Genomic DNA, 21,009 nt, shown 5'->3' on the forward strand with positions numbered 1-21,009 from the left:
CATTCAAAGTTTCTACTTGGTGAAATGGGAAAACGTGAACCCATTGGAAGCTGGAAGCAACTGTAGATTGTTTGCTAAAAGGACTGAAATTCTGTGGAGTGAGATAAGTATAAAAGAGGAATGTCCATTTCTGTAGTTTAAAATATGATTTGCTTACTAAAATTGTGTTTAGCTAGTAGTGTTTTTAGTCATTTGTTACCGCACAAATCTTAAAACATGGAATGTTGCTTTGTTATCTTTTTCAGCTATTAGCTGGAAGTTCAGATTTCTTATTAAATGTTACCAGTTTCTCTGCTTGGAGTTCATTAATTTTGATCTGCCTGTCATCGGTCTGATTAGAAAAACATGCTGTGTTTTGAACAGGCCCAACCCCACTTGGATAGCAGTAAATGGGATTGGTGTGGAATTGCAAGCTGGGTGCTAAAATTCTCTACAATGTAATTCCCTATAATAACTAAACACTCAGTAAACGTTACACCTCCAAATTCTGCAGCACAACATATAGTAACAAGTAACATTTAAACGGTTCACTATTTGCCAACGATATAAAAGTTTAACTAGTAACACCAATAGAAGCAAGTTACTTTTTTATCCCGCCTGTTCTCACTCTTTAAGATTCTTTCTGCTGTACTTAGCCAACTATTTTGGAGGCATATGAGAAACTGAAATAATCTTAGCTTGTGGATTGTGGACATTTTCTTTAATAATCGACAGTTTCAATCTCGGACTAAGCAAGTGTGGGTATGGGCAGTATAGGTCAAATGCAAGGATTACTTCTTCAGCAATAAAGTGAGTTCCAATAGAAATATATAATTAATTGTATTTCAAGTAAACATGACAGCATTTAAACTGAATTCTATGGAAGTAAATATCAAATTTTGAAACAAGCACAAAAAAAAGCTATCAATATGAAAACAAAACCCCAAAAATTGCAACTATGTTTTGAGCTGAAGTGCAATCTGCACCCTGCTCAAAAAAGACAAAAATGCTTTTTGAAATAAAATTTAAATATTTTACAGTAAATATTTGATTGGAAGTATATGATTTATTTTCTGTTTCCAATTGTTTGATATTTTCTCTTCTTACAAACTATCACAGCAGTCGTCACGAAACCAACTTTACAGTTTTAATTGCAACACAATGATATCAATGGCTAAGCTTTTGACCTGCATCATGTTCATTAGCATGTTAATAAGTGGCATTGTTTTTATTAAGTGTAGAAATGAAATGAAAGGTTCTTTATATATGTATATAAGTAAAAATATAAAAGCTGTAACAAGTTTTACAGAGAAACATAGAAAAGCCACAGCACAGATAGGCCCCTCGGCCCCACAAGTTGTGCCGAACATATCCCTACCTTCCAGGCCTACCTATAAGCCTCCATCCTATTATGTCCCATGTACTCATCCAGGGGTCTCTTAAAAGTCCCTACTGAGTTTGCCTCCACCACCACTGACGGCAGCCGATTCCACTCGCCCACCACCAAGTGAAAAACTTCTCCCTAACATTTCCCCTGTACCTACCCCCCAGCACCTTAAACCTGTGTCCTCTCGTAGCAGACATTTCCATCCTGGGAAAAAGCCTCTGAGAGTCCACCTGATCTATGCCTCTCAACATCTTATATACCTCTAATAGGTCTCCTCTCATCCTACGTCCCTCCAAGGAGAAAAGACCGAGCTCCCTCAGCCTATCCTCATAAGGCATGCCACTCAATCCAGGCAACATCCTTGTAAATCTCCTCTGCACCCTTTCAATCATTTCCACATCCTTCCTGTAATGAGGCGACCAGAACTGAGCACAATACTCCAAGTGGGGTCTGACGAGGGTCTTATATAGCTGCATCATTATCCCCGGACTCTTAAACTCAATCCCTCGATTGATAAAGGCCAGCACACCATACGCCTTCTTAACCACCTCCTCCACCGCGGGGCCGATTTTAGAGTCCTATGGACCCGGACCCCAAGGTCCTTCTGTTCCTCCACAGTACTAAGAGTCTTTCCCTTTATATTGTACTCCTTCATCCCATTTGACCTGCCAAAATGGACCACTACGCATTTATCTGGGTTGAAGTCCATCTGCCACTTCTCTGCCCAGTCTTGCATCCTATCTATGTCCCTCTGTAACTTCTGACATCCCTCCAGACTATCCACAACCCCACCAACCTTCGTGTCGTCGGCAAACATACCAACCCATCCCTCCACTTCCTCATCCAGGTCATTTATGAAAATGACAAACAGCAAGGGTCCCAGAACAGATCCCTGGGGCACACCACTGGTGACCGACCTCCATTTAGAAAAAGACCCATCTATACACACTCTCTGCCTCCTTTGGGCAAGCCAGTTCTGGATCTACAGGGCAGCAGCACCTTGGATCCCATGCCCTCTCACTTTTTCGAGAAGCCTTGCATGGGGGACCTTATCGAATGCCTTGCTAAAATCCATATAAACCACATCTACCGCTTTCCCTTCGTCAATGTGTTTAATCACATTTTCGAAGAACTCCACCAGGCTCGTAAGGCACAATCTGCCTTTGACAAAGCCGTGCTGAGTATTCTTGAGCATACTAAACCTCTCTAAATGCTCATAAATCCTGTCCCTCAGGATCTTCTCCATCAGCTTACCAACCACTGAGGTTAGACTCACCGGTCGGTAATTTCCTGGGCTATCCCTATTCCCCTTCTTGGAAATAGGAACCACATCCGCAATCCTCCAATCCTCTGGCACCTCTCCCGTCTCCATCGACGACGCAAAGATCATTGCCAGAGGCTCTGCAGTCTCTTCCCTCGCCTCCCACAGTAACCTGGGATACATCCCATCCGGACCCGGCGACTTATCTATCTTGATGCCATTCAAAGATTCCAGCACAACCTCTTTCTTAAAGTCCACATACTCAATCTTTTCAGTCCACCGCAGGCCCGCAGTACACCCACCCATGTCCTTCTCCTCTGTGAAAACCGAGGCAAAAGACTCATTAAGCACCTCTGCCATTTCTATCATTTTTAATGGTAACTTTTGTGAACACAAATCATTTTATGTGTATTGCCCTCAGCAACTCACCAAAACCTGTTACGTGGTCCTCCAGCGCGAATTATTGTCCACCCCTCACAGATAAACATTGATAATTTCATGGTACTGTTTCTTGGAACAAGGTGCTGGCTAATAATAATCCCTCAGTCAACATCACTAAAACAGATTTCCTCATCACTGTCACATGACTATTAATTTGAGCTTACTATATGAAAGTTGCTGTTGTGTTCCCTACATTACAGCAGTAACTATACTTTGAAGTAGTCAATTGGCTAAAAGATGTGTCGCAGCATTTTAAGCTTGTGAAAGGTGCTATACAAATGCATGCACTGACTTTTTTTAAAAACAGGTTTAGGATGCCCACAGCCTCAGGCAGGTCCCTGAAAATAGTTTTGCTGTAGTGGTTTGGAAACAGTAATTGTCGGGTACATTCAAATGTGCTGTCAGCTGCTCTTAAATACATGATGATATTTCTGAAGAGGTACTTTCAGTTCCCCCTCATTATTTCCATGGCAACATTGCGTTTCCATTCCAATGACAATGATAGAGCTGAATATCAAAGAAAGCCCAGCAAAATTAGCAGTTACCATTTGGGCAAGTCAAGAAACACAATAGAACCTGCAATTTATATAATAGTAATGAAACAGTCTTCTCTCGGAAAAATCCCCAAATTTACCAGATTGATTTTTGAACAGGACATCCCATTTTACACACAAATAATATATATCAACAATTGTATAACAATTCAAATTTGTAATGAGAAATTGATACCTGCTGCTGATCACTAATCAACAGCCCCCAGCTGTTGCCAATCGGAAGCTCTACCTAACCACTCAATTGCATTTTTCACCAGAAAAGGAGGCATAAGCACAGTGGCACAGTGGTTAGCACTGCTGCCTCACAGCGCCAGGGACCTGGGTTCGATTCCTGGCTTGGGTGACTGTCAGTGTGTAGTTTGCATCTTCTTCCCGTGGCTGCGTGAGTTTCCTCCGACTGCTCCGGTTTCCTCCCATAGTTTGAAAGATGTGCTGGTTAGGTGCATTGACCCGAACAGGCACCGGAGTGTGGCGACTAGGGGAATTTCACAGTAACTTCACTGCAGTGCTAATGTAAGCCTTACTTGTGACTAATTAACTTTAAGAGGAAGTTACCTTCTAATTATCATTTTCTAAAGCAGCTTCTTCCTGTTCAGGCTACTCAGATTGGGTTCCTTTGTAATCGTAAATAGGGTACAGATAAGCATGAAACAATGAAGCGCCAAAGGCCATTAATGTAACAGTTGTTGCGCTGAGGTGATACTTCTACCTGCCAATGCATTGCAGTACTGACCCTATTGTAGTTTCAACTAAACAGTTATAGATGATGAGGCAGCGTAACATTCATGTAAAGCGAGAAGAGAATTGGGTGTTAACCATGGATCATTGATCTGTGTTCCATCTCCACTGCAGGGACACAATTTAAGTTAACACCACAGTACAGTCTGGAGGAAACGCAGCATTGACAGAGTTGCTATCTTTAAAAATAAGTGAGGCTCCATCTGTCGTCTCAGGTGGGGCATGAAAGACCACATAAGACCATAAGAAATTAGGAACAGGAGTAGGCCATTCAGCCCTTTGAGACTGCTCTGCCATTTAATAAGATTATGGCTGATCTAACACTCACTGGTGGGATTTTCCGGCCGTGCTCACCTGAAAACCGGAGATTCCCGCCATTATGCCCACTTTCCTACCTTATCTCCATAACCCTTCATTCTCCTATTGATTATAAACCTATCAATCTCAGCCTTGAAAATGTTCAAGGAATTTGCCTTCAGGGCTTCCTGAAGTAAAGAATTCCAAAGAGTTACCACTCTTTGAGAGATGTAATTCTTGCTGAAATCTGAGTTAAATGAGCAACCCCTTATTCTGTGACAATGCCCTCTGGTCCTACACTCTCTCATGAATGGAAGCATCCTCCCAACATTCATCCTGTCTAACCCCCTAAGAATCTTATATGTTTCAATCATATTACCTCTCATTCTTTTGAACTCCAAGGAATACAGACCCAACTTGTTTAATCTTTCCTTGTATGGCAGTCCTTCCATACCCAGGATCATCCGAGTAAACCTGCTCTGTACTGTCTCTAGTGATAATATATCTTTCCTTAAATGGGGATGGTGCTATTTTGAAAAGGAAGAGGGAGCTCATCCCGTTGCCCTGGACAACGATTAGCCCTCAGACAACATCACAAAAACTGATTCTCTGGTCAATACCTCATTGCTGCTCGTGGGGCCTTGATCATCAGTAATCAGATGCCACTTTTCCTACAATACAACAGTGACTGTATGTCCTAAGTACTTAATGATATGTAAAGTACTTTGGGTCATACCAAGCTCAAAAAATATGATATATCCATGCAAATCTTCTTTTCTCTCAGAACATTCAACACAGTCCAGTGAAAGAAAGACACATTACATAAGATCATTCAAGCCTTTCATGAATGGTTAAAATGAACACTGTTACCTGAACACTTGGACTCTGAATTGACTCGCTGTTTCCAAAGTTGTAGCAATGCGAAGATGATGCAGTGACATTTTGTAGCAAAAAATTAGGTCTGGATCAGCTTACATCAGATTCTGTCCCATCTCTGTATTGCCATAATTTTCCGCCAATCATGAAGATTTTAATAGATGTAAATAATAAGGGATGGTATAGGGCAGTGGTTCCCAAAGGGTGCGGCGCGCCACACTGGTGCGGCAAGAGAGGATGGCAAGTGTGGCGGGAAGATTCAAGGACAATCAAAGAAACATTTAAACATGGATTAGATATTTTTCCAAAGTGATTGTTTTATACTTTCTGGATGTCCCATGATCATATTATAAAGTAGTTGTGTTCTATGTTATGAATCAAGCACTGCTAGGAGTTGCTTTTTTTTGTTTTTGAATGTATTTCTTATCAATAAAAAATTCGGTGTGGCGCGAGCAAATTTTTATTCCGAAAGTGCGGCCCAGTGAAAAAAGTTTGGGAACCACTGGTATAGGGTAACTGCGATTTGCACTGCCATTGGATGTAGTGTAATGTACATTTCATTGTATCTATGAAAAATGACTCATTCTGCTCGCATGCTAGTCTGGAGGTGGAATGATACACTGGTTTTAAAGTGCCACTGTCTTCAAAGGGTACTTGGCAATTGCTTTTTTTTGCAGAGACAAAGAGAACCATCCATCATTTTTACTATGTTGACATGAAATGTAAACAACATGGTGATGTATTTTGACATGGTTTATGTCACTCTCTTGTCATGTGCAGTCACAAGAGGCTTGTGACTCAATTATTTTATGAAGAGAGAGCTTTGAAACAAAGCAAAGATGGCAATTTACTAAATTGTCCCAAGATACTCTGCAGTTTGAAGGATGCCGTTTTATGCCTGCAATATTCCTACATGGTGACAGCCTTGACTCAATGGTTGGCACACTTGCCTCTAACTCAGAAGTGGGTTCAAGCTCCACTTCAAAGACTAGAGCACATAATCCCAGTTGACACATCATTGTAACACTACATCGTCAGAGGTGCCATCTTTCAGATGACATTATACTGTGACGCTGTCTGTTCTTTCAGGTCATTGGAAAAGATCCCACAGTGTTATTTGAAAAAGAGTAGGAGAGTTCTCACCCTAGCCGATGTTTAACATCCAAATAAAATCACTAAAATAGATTATATGATCAATGTCACATTGCTGTTTGTAGGATGTTACTATGCACAAATTACATAGCATTTTACAACATAAAAACAGGCAATACATCCAACAGTATTTATGTTGCAGACAAGCCTCCTCTCACTTTATTTCATCTCAGTCAGCATATCCTTCTATTCTTTTCTCATGTACTTATCTAGCTTTCCCTTAAATGCACCTACGCTATTCACCTCAACAACTCCATATGTTAGTGAGTTCTACATTCTAATCACTCTCTGGATACTTTCATTCCTGAACTCAGCTAGGCCACGACTGTATTGTGATAAAGTGAGTACATAAGAAGAAGCAAAAGAACAAAAACAAGTTAAGTATTGCTGAAAAAGAAACATGCTGTTGATGCTTTTCACCTTGCACTCACCAGGACTGATGCAAAAATGCCAAATTTCAAAAGGAATAGCAATTTCCACTGTGTGAGAAAAAGGGTGCTGATTGGGTGAAAAGCCAGTTCTGATTGGCTGAGGAATTGCAAATCTCAGCAAATGCACCAGGGAGTTATTGCGCCCCCCCCCCCCCCATCCCCCCATGCTCTTGTTTATTCAAGAAAGGTGCAATGTCTGGACATATTCCTTTTGCCTGCAGAGGACAAGTCTGATCATCTTAAATTAGTTGCTAGTGTCATTCTTAGCACACTCTGGTTGTTCAGCAAATGCTGCCCAATCCTGATATCACCTGACGTTACGTTCTGAGGTTTGCAGGCATAGGTTGGTTGAGCGTGGTCAATAATCTGCCTGTAACATGAACAGCCAAAGAGATGTTTGAAACAACTGCCACTGTTTTGGATATATGGGCCAGAATGTTACCTTTTTTTTCTAGGTCCCGGGTGGGCGTGGAACTGGGAGAGTTTCAGATCCGTTTATTGGGCACGTTTTCAGGGCCCCCCTTAGGCACTCTGGCTGCAAAATTTTGAGCAAGTCTGTTGCTCACTGCAGAAGCCTGTGGGTGGGGCTTAATGTGCCTGAAAGCCTGAAGAGAGTGGTAGTGCGCCTGTGCAGACCTCTGATGCTGCACATGTGCATTAGCAGTAGTTGGGGTCTGACAGATGAAGAGAGAGCTGGCAGGTCCCTGCTATTGCAAGCAGCCTGAAGCAGTTCCCTCGCTTGCAAATTTGGGGTCCCACAGCCTGACATACAGCCCCCACTAATCCCCCCCCCCCACCCCGCCGCTCAGACCGATCGCGGATCCACTCCCTCCCCCAATCGATCATGGTCCTGCTATACTCCCCCAGCAATTGTGGCCCCACTGCCCTCCCCCAACCAATTGCGGTCCCGGTGCCCTTCCTTCACCAATCACTGCAGAGTGGCAGCAGGCCCCCTCTCCCCATTAGCCTCACCCCCCACTGGCCCTGCCCCTTGACACTGCTGGGTGGGCATTTCCCAGGTGCCGGGCTGGCATTGCCAAGGTCCCAGATGGCACTATCAGTCTGGCACTGCCCAAGGGGCGCCCTCCACTTGCCCTCGGCATCTCCGGGGGGCCTCTGGTTCCACCAGTGAGGCCAAGACGACTGCTCCCATTCATGGGGAGCATGTCTATCCTCGCAGGCGAGAACTTCTCCCGGTGAGGCCATAAAGGCAGGCGAGCCCGGACGATTGAGCGCCAGGCTTGCTAAACACATTCAAAAGGCGATTTGCATGTATTTAAATAAATTAACCAGCCTCTCGCCCATTTCCAATGAGAGGCTAACCGCGCTGGAAATCCTGCGCTCTTAAAATGGCACCGGTCATGAAAACTATTCACTTTGCACCCCACTTTACGACCACGTTGCGCCCTTTGTCATAAAGTACCGCCCATGGTCTGCATATCTGGCATCACACTGACAGTGAAATTCATCTACCACATTATTCACTTGTGTGATGGATAGAATGTCTTTTTGGCTTGATGGCAGCATCCTGTGTGTGGAAAAGATAAGCCATATTGCTACTCTATTGTAGCAGCGTGAAAAAGCTTCATCTGTTGCTCAGATCTTTGAGATGACTTACTTTCTAGGGTAATTTCAGGGAGATCTTTTCAGGTCTGAATGAGGCAGCCATGGGCCCATTTGTGGGTGTGCACAATTCAGAGTCAGCAATGATCTGATGGGAATAACCATTATACAGCACAATAGCTTTGATATGCCCCATTTCTGTGTTAAGCTTGCGCAGTCAGCAAGTGGTTTGGGCCCTATTGACAAGCTTGCCAATAAAGCCGGTTTTAGAGCACATGGAGCTGTAGGAATCCCAATGCATACACTGACCAGTGAAAGTAGGCTTGTAGTAGAGAACCCATTAGTGGATTTCTCAACCAGCACAATGAGGAAAGGGGACTCATTAGACTGCTCCATTTCAGAGGTGAATTTGTTAAAGTTCGATGTGATTGTAGAATTGGCCATCACCAGCTGAATAATCCCAAGTTTGCTGAGAATTACACTAACAACCAATCATCAGTCAGGCTCATAACATGGCTCACTTATGCTTGCTAGAAACTACATATATATTCTTCTGTAGGAACCTGTCTTCTGTAGTCAAAAGGAACATGTCCAGGTATTGTGTCTTTTTGAATTAAGCAGGAGTGTGGGGGAAATAACGCTCTGATGTATTTGTTATCGTCTCTCAACCAAACAACATCAATTTGCCAACCAATCATCACCCTTTTCTCATGCAGTATAAATTGTTGCTCCTTTTAAAACTTGGATTATTGCATTGGCCTGATGAGTTCAAGATGAAAAGCTTCAATAGAATGTCTCTTTTTTGAGCAATACTCAAGTTCAGTGCTACCATGTGATTACACTAGTTAAAAACAATTTAATCTGGATATTTCATGCCGTAGACCTTCAATTGCTTGGTTAATGATTGGCCCCGATACCGATCAAAATGCTAATAATCATCTCATCCTTTTAGTCAGACAATTGACATGAGAAAGTGAAATGTATTAAAAGCAAAAATGAGCAATTTTGATGAAGCAGTAAGTCAGTAATTATACCATCAGATGTGATACTGAGACTCACAGGAAACCAAGAAGGCTCCTTATTTGATCAGTGGCCTGTTACTGAGTTTGTTGATCACGGTCAAAGCAATGACGAAAGCTCAGCAATCAGCTTTAGTCTCCCTTTGGCTCAGGAGGGAAATATAGCAGCCATGGTTCCCATTATGAATCCTATCCAGTTCTTCTTCTTTGACAGAGTTTAGTGTTGATGGTTCCCTGTGTCAAGCACCCTTTCACACTCAACTTTATTTCAATGATACTAAATGAACAGATAACAGAAGGCTGCTGCTGGTCACACTATATACAGAAAAAGAGGGCAGACAATGAAAGGGAAAAAAATACAACATTAGCAATAATTGGCCACAGCAAACTGAATCAATAGAAAATTCAACTGCATCGACTAAAAAAACTCACCCAGCAAATAGAGCTGCACAGGTTCCATTTGAGTCAAACATAAATCCAGAATGGGTTTCTTGCTTTTTTTATTAGCATTGTGAACACAGTTGCAGATTTTCTCTTTTCTAATTTATTTTTTATGTTTTGTGGATCAGTGGCTGCTGATAACATTCACATTCCTGCTGAATCCTGAATTTGCATGCATTTAAATGGAAGGGATTCTAAAACAGGAAGCATTAACAATAGGTATTCTGCTTTGCTAAATAGAACAGAGCTATGTGGAACCTGCTGCATTACCGTATTTCCCATTTTACCAGCACAGAATCATTTATACTCATCAATCTGCTGCAATGGCTGCTGGACACAGTCCATATACTTCATTTGCAGGTGAAAATGAGTGCAGACAAGGCTCCTCCTCTTCCAACATATTACTTTCTGCTATAACCCATCATTACTCTGAAGGTCTTATCTCCTGTTGATTGCATTTGAACACAACACAGTGGGTTCTTGCAGGATCTGGAACATCCACCCTTCCAGTGATATTTTAAAGATAACACCAAACTACACATGATCAGGCAGAGAATGTTTTAGTGACGTCACTCAAACATTGATTTTCTGGGACGTAGTGGCGCAGGCTATTACCTGAGCAGAGAGCGCAATGTTCCTCATTTATATAATTGAAGAAGCCCTCACAGGTTGTGCAGGTAATGGCCAATGATGCTGGCTGGTTTGAAGCATCGATGTTAATCGACATAACACCATTCAAGAATTCTGTACCTTACGCTTCATTTGGCCATACGTAGTCAAATAGCATAACATGGATGAATGTCCCCTTCTCGAGTTATTGTATTATTGTAGCGATGGCTCAATGGTAATATTCTTACCTATGAAGCAGCAGACAGACAGTGGGTTTAAATTCCACTCCAGAGACTTCAACACATAATCTAAATTGATACCTCTGTGCAGCATGAAGGGAGTGCTGCATTGTTAGGGGTGTCTTCTGTCAGATGAGATGATAGAAGACACCTCTTCAGCCCTTGGTACTTCAGGGCTTGGGCCATGACTGCCCACTCAGGAGGACAGAAAAGATCCCTTGATACTATTTTGAAGAAGAGCAGGGGACTTCTCCTGAGTCCACTCCACAATAATAGTTATCTCTTAACCAACATCACTCAAGCAAATTATTTGGTCATTATCTCATTATTATTTGTGGGGACTGGCTGCGTACAAATTGGCTGCTGCACTTGTTACATTACAACAGTGACAACATTCAAGGGTACTTCATTGTTTGCAAAGCACGTCTCAGGTGTCCTGAGTTTGTGAAAGAAGCTACAGAAATGCAACAATTTATTTTCTTTCATGCAGATATTTCTTAAATGACTCTAATTGCCCTTATTTCCTGAACTCCATGCAAATTAAATGACTGGATGAAGGTGAACATGTTGTTCTATCTTTGTGTGATGGCAAAATTTGTATTTAGCATATACTGATTTTCTCTTTGCCTTTGTAGCACTCACTACAAATATATTGACACTTGGTTATGTAAAAGTTTAATTCATCTTAACAAATGAAACAGTGGGGGCGACTCAAGTGGAGGCCGTGTGGTGGGCTTCCTGCTGGGTGCCATGGTCTCTGCGTGTGTCCAGCCATTGGATTTCCGGGGCCGTCAGCTCCATGCCAGAAATCGGCGCGGTGCTGAATAAATTATTATAATGAAGATTTAAATATCATTAGCAGGCCCAAGACTGAAGTCTCCAGGTCTGCTAGAGTCTCCCCCACCCCTAACCCCCGCCGGCCAGGAATGTTTCACTCCAACAGGGTTTACAATAGCTCCCCACTTGAGGGGAGCTGTTGGCCTGACCCCACTGGAGTGAAGAGGGGCCATGGCCTCCAGGAGGTCGAGGGTAAGAGAGGGTGTCCCCAGCTTGGCAGTGCCAGCCTGACACTCTGGCACTGCCCAAGAGGCAAAATGACAATGCCGAAGGGGGCACCTGGGCATTGCCTGATGTCCGGGGGTGGGGCAGGATCTAATGGGGATGGGCTAATAGGGGCGGGGCCTTTTGGAGGGGTGAGATTGGTGGGGGTGTGCACTCAGCGGTGATAGAGAGAGGGAGGCCAGCAATCGAGGCTGGCTTTCAGGGTGGAGGGAGGGGGAAGGGTCGGGGCTGCCAGTGCGAGGTAGAGGGGAAGATCGGGACTGCCTGGGGGGTTGATCTTGCGGCCTTGTGGGAAGGGGGGAAGGGGGGGCAGGGCTAGCCCGGATACATCCAGGACCCCAGCAATCAGGGGTGAGGTGGTCGCACAGCCAGCGATGTGGGGTCGCGGGGCTGGCCAGTGATCGAGCTGGTCAGCAAACGGGAGGCCGGCAGTGCAGGGCTACTGTGCATGTGCTGATCTCCACTCTGACAGTTCAGTGCATGCACTGTAGCCCGCTCAGTGCTATGCTGCCCGCCTCTCCAGCGGGAATAGGCCCTGCCCGCTCTGCAGTGCACAAAGTGTGGGAGGTTCACTTTGAAAATCCGCTGAAAAAAATAGCGGGATTTACTCCAGTTTTTACACGAATTCAACACGTAGAAGTTTCTGAGAGAATCCCACTCAGTGAGTTCTTTCGAAAGGGATGTGCATTTCCTAAATGAAAAATTGAATTAATAGGACGTGTTCCTTTGGCGTAATTTTGTGAAATTTTGGGGTCTTTCTTAACACATCTCTATTTCCAAGAAAAGAGGATATCGCTTAATTGAACTCCAATGTTGATTTATATCTTAAATATTAGTTACAAAGTTGCTCAGTCTTAGCTGAAAGCACCATAAAGAGACCTGCTTTACATTGGTTTACCTCATTGAGGCAGTGCCTGCAAATTGCATTGAGAATCTACAACTGGTATCCTTCTGAGATTGTAAAAATGAGCAGTTTCACTCTTCAGAGTATGAAATTCTATCATTTGCGCGCTCAAATTTTTATTTACCAAGACAGGTTAAGAGTCAGAATTGGAAAGTTACTAAGAAATATCTAGGACTTTAAGAGCTTGCAATGTTGAAATTGTAAGTGTTGAGATTCAATAGCATTTTACAAACAAGCATCATTATTGGTTTCAATGATTTGCATATATTGGTTAGATTTTGGTTTATACGATAATGTAAAATTCTAGGAAGAAACATTAAAACTCCGATTTTGGGGTGGGCGGGGCGGTAGAATTCCAGTATATAACTTTAGCAAGCGCTCCAACAGGCCCCCTCAGAGTTTTATATGTTTAAATAAGATTAAATAAGCCTCTTATTCTTCTAATTAGCAAATCAGCAGGCCATTTTGTCTCTCTCACAATTTTTGCTTCCAAAGAACAAGGGGCATGGAAAATGGGCCGTCAATTCACTATCACCCATTTTACACATGACGCATGACAGAAAACTGAACTTATGTTTCTAAAGAAGGAGAGCTGTAACATATTTGCATATCTATATGGCAGGACAGCTGTGACATACTTCTGAATGACATCATCAGGAGAGGACACGTTTAGAATCCCGAATAATTGGTGATTTTAATCTTAAATTACTTGTACACTGCAGTCAACTTTTCTGGAATCAATGCTTGTCAATTTAAAACACTAGGTCAATAAAAGCTTATTGGCAAAAGATGTGTTGTAAGGCAGGATAATACTGATTGTTATTTAGTACCATCTTGCCTCAATCGTGTCACCCTCACCTCTCATTCAGAAGGTTATGGATTCAAATCTGTAAAAGAGTTCAGAGCAGTGTTTGTTATGTGGAAACCAGATGGTGTGATGCTTGCTAATTACATCAATATGTTTTAATTGCAGTGATACTGTTGAATTGAGCTAAGCAGGAAGATTTTAGTTAAGAGATCACTCCTAAGCAACCTACAGTCATCTCAGATAGACCACCTGTATGTAACTGTATGATTGACTTGAAACAGTTTTAGTCAACATGTTCAAGTGTTGGATTCAATATGATATTGTGTCAATTGCAATTCTTGGTCTCTGAACTTAACAAAATCATCTACAAATCCCATTCCATACTGATCATTTGTTGTGATGTTGAAGAAGTGTTGTGTTGTCTTTCAAATGAGATGTTAAACCAAGGCTCCTAATGTCTCTTCAAATAAACATAAAAGATCCCGTGCCATTTTTTTCAAAGGAGTTCTCCCAATGTCCTGGCCAAGAGTTAATCCCAGTAAGAAGTCTCACAACACCAGGTTAAAGTCCAACAGGTTTATTTGGTAGCAAATACCATAAGCTTTCGGAGCACTGCCCCTTCGTCAGATGGAGTGGTTATCTGGTTATCAGATAACCACTCCATCTGACGAAGGGGCAGCGCTCCGAAAGCTTATGGTATTTGCTACCAAATAAACCTGTTGGACTTTAACCTGGTGTTGTGAGACTTCTTACTGTGCTTAACCCAGTCCAACGCCGGCATCTCCACATCAAGAGTTAATCCACAATTAACATCACCAAATACAGATCATTTCTCCCCGTGCTGTGTGACATCGCTGTGTAAACTGCAACATTGATGCATAGGAACAGGAGCCGACTATTCAGTCCCTCGATCCAGATTTTCAAATTGGCAATATCATAGAAATCATCGAAACCCTACAGTGCAGAAGGAGGCCATTTGGCCCATCAAGTCTGCACCGACAATAATCCCACTTAGGCTTTATCCCCATAACCCCACATATTTGCCCCACTAATCCCTCTAACCTGCGCATCCCACGACACCAATGGACAATTTAGCATGGCCAATGCACCTAACCTGCATATCTTTGAACTATGGGGGGAAACCAGAGCACCCGGAAGAAACCCATGCAGACAAGGGGAGAACGTGCAAACACCACACAGACAGTGACCCAAGCTGGGAATTGAACCCAGGTCCTTGGAGCTGTGAGGTCACAGTGTTAACCACTGTGCTGCCACATATGTTTACTTATAGAATAGTGAATACACTTCAAAAATACTTAATGAACTGGGAAATGCTTTGAGACATCCTGAGGACTATGAAGGAAACAAAGAACTTTTTCATGTATGGTTCCTTTCAATTTGAATTTGTGACCTATTTGATCCGTCTAGGTAAAGTGCTTCCCCAACTGACTGTTATCAGTTGTCCATCACCGACATTTCAAATTTCATGCTTTAGATATTCCTGGGTTCACTGATACTGGCCACACCATAAGCAGTCCCACATTTATGTTCAGGAATTTGCATATACTGCCTGAATCTAATTCACAGAATAATGTAACCCATTGTCATTTTAACTGAATACTGTGTGATTCCACATACATATCCAAATATTCCATAGCAAAGCTGGTAAACGTAAGTGAGATAAGGCCAATATGAATTGTTGTGCTTTGTTTTACAGGAAGCACAGAGTGACAATTTTAAACAAAGCGAACTAACTTAACCAGTACTTGTAATTAAGAACTTGATTGGCACACTAACCCATATATATATCGTGTCCTAGCCAGACCTCTGCTTCTGACTGGACTGAGTTACTTTTAATTTATTTCACAGGATGTTCCAATCCCTAATTGCCCTTGAACTGAATGACTTACTAGGCCATTTCGGAGAGTGTTTAAGAGACAACCACATTGCTGTGAATCTAGAGTCACATGTAGGCCAGGCCAGGTAAGGATGGCAGATTTGTTCCCTAAAGGACATTAGTGAACCAGATTTTATGACAATTGACAATAGTTTCACATAATTATCATTAGGCCTTTAATTTCAGATTTTTATTGAATTCAAATTTCACCACCTGCTGTATTGGGATTTGAACTCGGGCCCTCTGAGTATTACGCTGGGTCTTTGGATTATTACTCCAGTGATAATACTACCACACTACACCACCACATCCCATTCAAATAAAACAGGTTTTTCTTAACTAGACTAGGTTCCCATTCCAGGCTGAATTGGACCATACACATAGGATTTCCTTCTTTTCCCCATTTATTAACTGGTCAGTTGTAATGTCTGTAGATCCAAGAATAGAATGGACAACCTCTCCAATATGAAGAATGGATCCTTTTCTAGGACCCCATCCTGAGCTTAATTGCAATGACTCATCCCAGGGATAATTGGTGTGAATGTTTGCATAAAACCTGAGACAATATGAGTTATCCCAGGCCCAATAAAACTTGCGCTCCTCTTTGACTCAGTAATGCCAATATATATGCCAACACGCCCCTATAAAAAAAACTTGCATTTATATAATGCTTTTCACAACCTTGTGTCATTTCAGCTGACCAAGTTATTGTCACTGTTTTAGTGCAAAGAATGTAGCAGCCAATTTGTGCCCAGCAAACCCCCACGCACAGCAATATAATAATAACCAAATCAATTTTTTTTGAAATTATGTCAGCTAAGGGATTAACATTAGTAGCCAGGTTGTCCTGACCATTCTTCTTCTTTTACATGAGACTGTTTTACAAAGACAGTGGCCAGGATTCTCCAACCTGGGCGGCACGGTATCACAGTGGTTAGCACTGCTGCTTCACAGCTCCAGGGACCTGGGTTCGATTCCCAGCTTGGGTCACTGTCTGTGTGGAGTTTGCACATTCTCCTCGTGTCTGCGTGGATTTCCTCTGGGTGCTCCAGTTTCCTCCCACAGTCCAAAGATGTGCGGGTTAGGTTGATTGGCCATGCTAAAATTGCCCTTAGTGTCCTGGGATGCGTAGGTTAGAGGGATCAGTGGGTAAATATGTAGGGATATGGGGGTAGGGCCTGGGTGGGATTGTGGTCGGTGCAGACTCGATGGGCCGAATGGCCTCTTTCTGTGCTATAGGGTTTCTAAGATTTCTAAGATTCTAACCTTGTCCGCGGCTGGGATTCTCCGATACCGTTGCTGTGAATTGAGATTTAGCTGAGCGCCAAATTCTTCATTCTCGCTGGAATCAACGCTGGGACATATGAATCTGGAGAATTCCTGCCAGTTTCTCGATTTAACATCTTATTTAAAACAAAAGGATGCTGCCTCCAACAATGTAGCTCTCCCTCAGTATTGCATTGCTGGATTAGTCTAGCTTTGATGCTTAAGCCTCTGGATTGGGACTTGAAGCCACAATCATTGAGCCACATCTATCACCTAAATGGCTGCAAGAGAAATTTAAAATCTGTGTGGACCCACTTTAATTTAAAACATAACATATAAATATAACTCATTTCCTTTCTTTGGAAAAACAGATACAAACTTTATTTGCATATTAAAATATGGGCAGAGATATCTTGCACACCATTTACTGGCATTAACACCTGCAGAAGGTCCATTTATAAGAATGTTCCGATAAATGGGGTGCCTGAGTTGCTAGCTAATAGCAAGTATAAAGAAGTTAATTGAAAGGATACGGTAGTGTTCAAGTGAAGTGGAGTTCAGACAGTTTATGACCATTCATTTCTTTATGCTGCCATTTAGGTGTTCAGGAACCAAATGAACTGTTGTGCTGCCAGCAACACCATTCCTGCCACCAATGGCTTTCTTTTGGGAAGCCGCCCGTTTAATCTTTTTGAAGGATGACATATCTATCACACAGCAACCCTTTGCCCCTCGCTTACCCCCCACATCCCCCAACTACAGAAAAAAGTGCACATGCTTCAATTGGCCAGAAGATAAATGCCTGCAGACACTCTTACTTCCAAAGGAAATGGAGCTAGCAGACTGAATGGCACAAATGAGTGTCTGGAATGACGGATCTTTCCTCAAAAAAGCTCCATTACCTTTATTTTCTGCTTTCAGTGGTACTGCATGAAAGAACGCATTCCAGAGTGATTAACAGCTGGCATAACCCGATTAGCTGTAACCACCAAGATCCCAAAAACATATGTGCTAACACTGTTGGCACCTGCCTGGCAATAATTGTGGGAAATTACATTTATTGGGTCAGCAAACAGGCAAATACAGAGCTGGGCCTTCTTCTGTTAGGGTTGTTTGCAGCCGCCATCCAGCATAGGTCTGCCAAAGCAAGTGATAATACCAGTTGATTGCAATCTGCTGTAATTTCCTTCCAGGCATATTGCAATGCTGATCTAAAGCGACTGTGCTGTTATGTGGAAACAGAGCCTTGCAATCATGCATCAGTCATCAAATAGGGGGAAAACTGCTGGGCTGCATTACCACATAACTCCAGTCTTGTGTCTGCACTTTGGCCTTCCTGTCCCCCTATTTTTATCTGTCAACTCTTGCCTTTCAAAGGCTGCTAATGCTTTCTGAGCGTATCCTAGAGCCATCAGAAATGTTGTCCCCCTGTTTCAAGATTTCCCATCAACCATCTACATAATCTATTTGTGGTTTGCCACTTCCACCACTGATGTGGGTTGCATGTGTCCAAATCTGCATCAAAACAATGTACAAGTATGATGATCACCATAGCAAAATTGCATTCATACTTGACTTTGGGTCAAACCATTTGATATAAACCGCATCCAAATTAGAAAATGAACACTGCAGTTTCTTTTTGTGCTTTCTCTGTTAATTTGGGGAATTATTTTCTTAATAGATAGCTTGTAAAGCAATGTTGATTTTGTGAAAGATAACAAGAGCTGTTACTGAATTCCTCTAGGGATTGTTTCTTGATCAACTTCATGTCACAGTGATTTCTCAGTCAGTATGAATACACCCTGCAACAAAAGCAAGGCAGCTGCTATTAGACCCAAAACATGCCATCAAGTTAAAGGTGTAAAATCATTTATCATTGTTGATACCACTGAGTGATTTCAAGATGATAGCAATATCTAAGACATCACCTATTAAGACATTAAAATGGTAAGTTTTGGAAGCGCAGGAGAAGTCAATCAGCTTCTGGAAGAAGATGAATGATCAACTTTCTGGGTCCAACTGACAGGCCCTGCCCTAAATACAAACTACCTTTTCTCTTGCAGATTCTGAACGACAACCTGTATGTTCTCAGCTTTTACTGTTTTGATTTCAAATTTTCAGGATTTGTGGAGTCTTTTAAAAATCTCTTTGATGAATTTATTTCCTTACTCCTAGGAATCCGTGGGATTTTTGTGCACAGGCAAGCAGAATATTTTCCAATGATTTCATGTATTGCAATACAAACAATAGTATTTTGGTCCTGAACGGCATGTTCAGCACTATGGTGGACAGAGGCTAATGATAATAATGCCAGATCTTCATGTCCTTACTGAATAAACTGGGTGGGAATATATGTCTAATTCTACTTCAGGGACTGAAGTCTTGGAAAGTTGCAGAGGGAGATTTTTCTCAGATGTGATAACAGAAGGAGCACTAAGGATGTTTGCTTTTTGGAGACTTTCCAAGTAGGTTAAAATAATTTATCGCAATTGGAAACTTTAATTGACAATGTCTTTGTGATGTTTTTTCTAATACAACCCAACATTTCTATTTTAGAACATCCTCATCTAGGTTAATTGCAGTTTAAAAGAATGTTATTCAATGAAAAGTGAGAAGAAAAGTTGATTCGACAGTGGAAATATTTTTTAAAAATCCCAAACACAGGGAAAACTTGCACAACTTGTATCTTTTCTGTGATCAACCCTCAATAATTTCTGAGAGATTACAAGAAAATCCAGCAGATTGAAGGCCCTTTAAATAGCATCTTTCTGAAATGAACGCCTGTGAACAAACAGCCTGTTGGCAGGGCTTTCGCCAACAGAAAGAATATGCAGAGATTGTGAGGGGTGAAAGTGAGAATCACACAGATGAAATTCTGCTGTGAGCCCTCTACCTTAGACGAGCCTCAAAGAGAGAAAGATAGAAGGAACGAAGGAATAGACAAATGAAACTCGGTGCGTGTTCATGTACTCATAACACAAACCCAAGCATTATTCAGCAGCCCAGCCAAACAAGTAGCTTTGGCGTGGCTGAAGGGAATTCAACTTTTCGGCCCAGGTAAATGGGAGAAAAAGAGATAATCAGTTCGAGATACGCAATCTCCGAAATCTCTGTACTAATCGACACTCAAAAATAATATTTTAAAAATCAATATACCAGCAGAGTGGGAAAGACAGATAAGTGTCATCAATACGTCCGCAAGCACTGGCTTCAAGGCTCCCCAGGATCGGGGAACTGTCCACCAATAAAATAATTCTTCAATGTTCCAACAACCTATAATTCTTCTCTCATTTACACACACCACTTCACTCCATCTCTATTATTTTCGCTGCTTGACAGCCTATTTGCTTGCAACCATGAAATGTGGACAGGGTTTTAGACACGCAGAGAAAAAAATAAGAGCTTTGGTCTTCCTGAAAATGATGCATCGCATCTTCAAAGCTGTGACTTTTGAGGGGAAGCCTTGCCTGTGTGCCCGGTGCCCGGGCTGCGCTATACGGGACGGGGGGTTGGGAGACCAATGGTGCACAGACTAGTGTCCACCATGGACAATCTGCAGGGAATGAATGAATGAAGCACACACTTACCCTGACAGCTTTGCGATCTTCACAAAGCTAAACACATCCATGCATGCGGGAAGCTCTTCTGCTCTCACTTCAGCTCCATGCTGTGCCTTCACTCAATTCGATTGGATTTACCGGCAAGAATGTATTCTTCCCTTTGGCTCTGAGACGTTCATGGGTCCATCCACTCCGGCTAGATACAGCATTGGCTCTCTATCTCTCTTTCTCTCTCTCTCCCTGCAAGATGCTGTGCTACATACAGACTGTTCAGATTCCCCCCCTCCTCCTCCTCCTCAGCACCAACATCACCCTGCTGCTGCTGCTGCTGCTGCTACCACTGGCCCTTTAGGGCCACTCTCACTCAAATTTCATCCCAGTGGGAGTGGGAGCCAGGCGAGTGGGCAGACAGCAGCTCCGAGGAGAGGCGAGAATCACTGCTGGTGGCTGTTTCGCCTTGCTCTGCTTCTCAGTCGACAATTGCTTCTCTCTCCCTTTTCTGGATTTGCTCCAATCACAGCCGCC

At 42.5% G+C, this 21,009-nt stretch overlaps 1 protein-coding gene across 1 annotated transcript in view; it reads right to left on the bottom strand.

Moving 5' to 3' along the window:
- Positions 1–20,616, bottom strand: part of LOC144506139 (FERM and PDZ domain-containing protein 4-like) — a 559,161-nt gene extending 538,545 nt beyond the window's left edge. Inside the window, exon 1 of the mRNA XM_078231973.1 lies at positions 20,512–20,616. Within this exon, the coding sequence (XP_078088099.1) occupies positions 20,512–20,552 (41 nt within the window). The 5' untranslated portion in view covers positions 20,553–20,616. The remainder of the gene's footprint in view (positions 1–20,511) is intronic.
- Positions 20,617–21,009: the final 393 nt, after the last annotated feature.

The sequence above is a fragment of the Mustelus asterias genome, chromosome 17 (genome assembly GCF_964213995.1).
Source record: "Mustelus asterias chromosome 17, sMusAst1.hap1.1, whole genome shotgun sequence".
Taxonomy (NCBI): domain Eukaryota; kingdom Metazoa; phylum Chordata; class Chondrichthyes; order Carcharhiniformes; family Triakidae; genus Mustelus; species Mustelus asterias.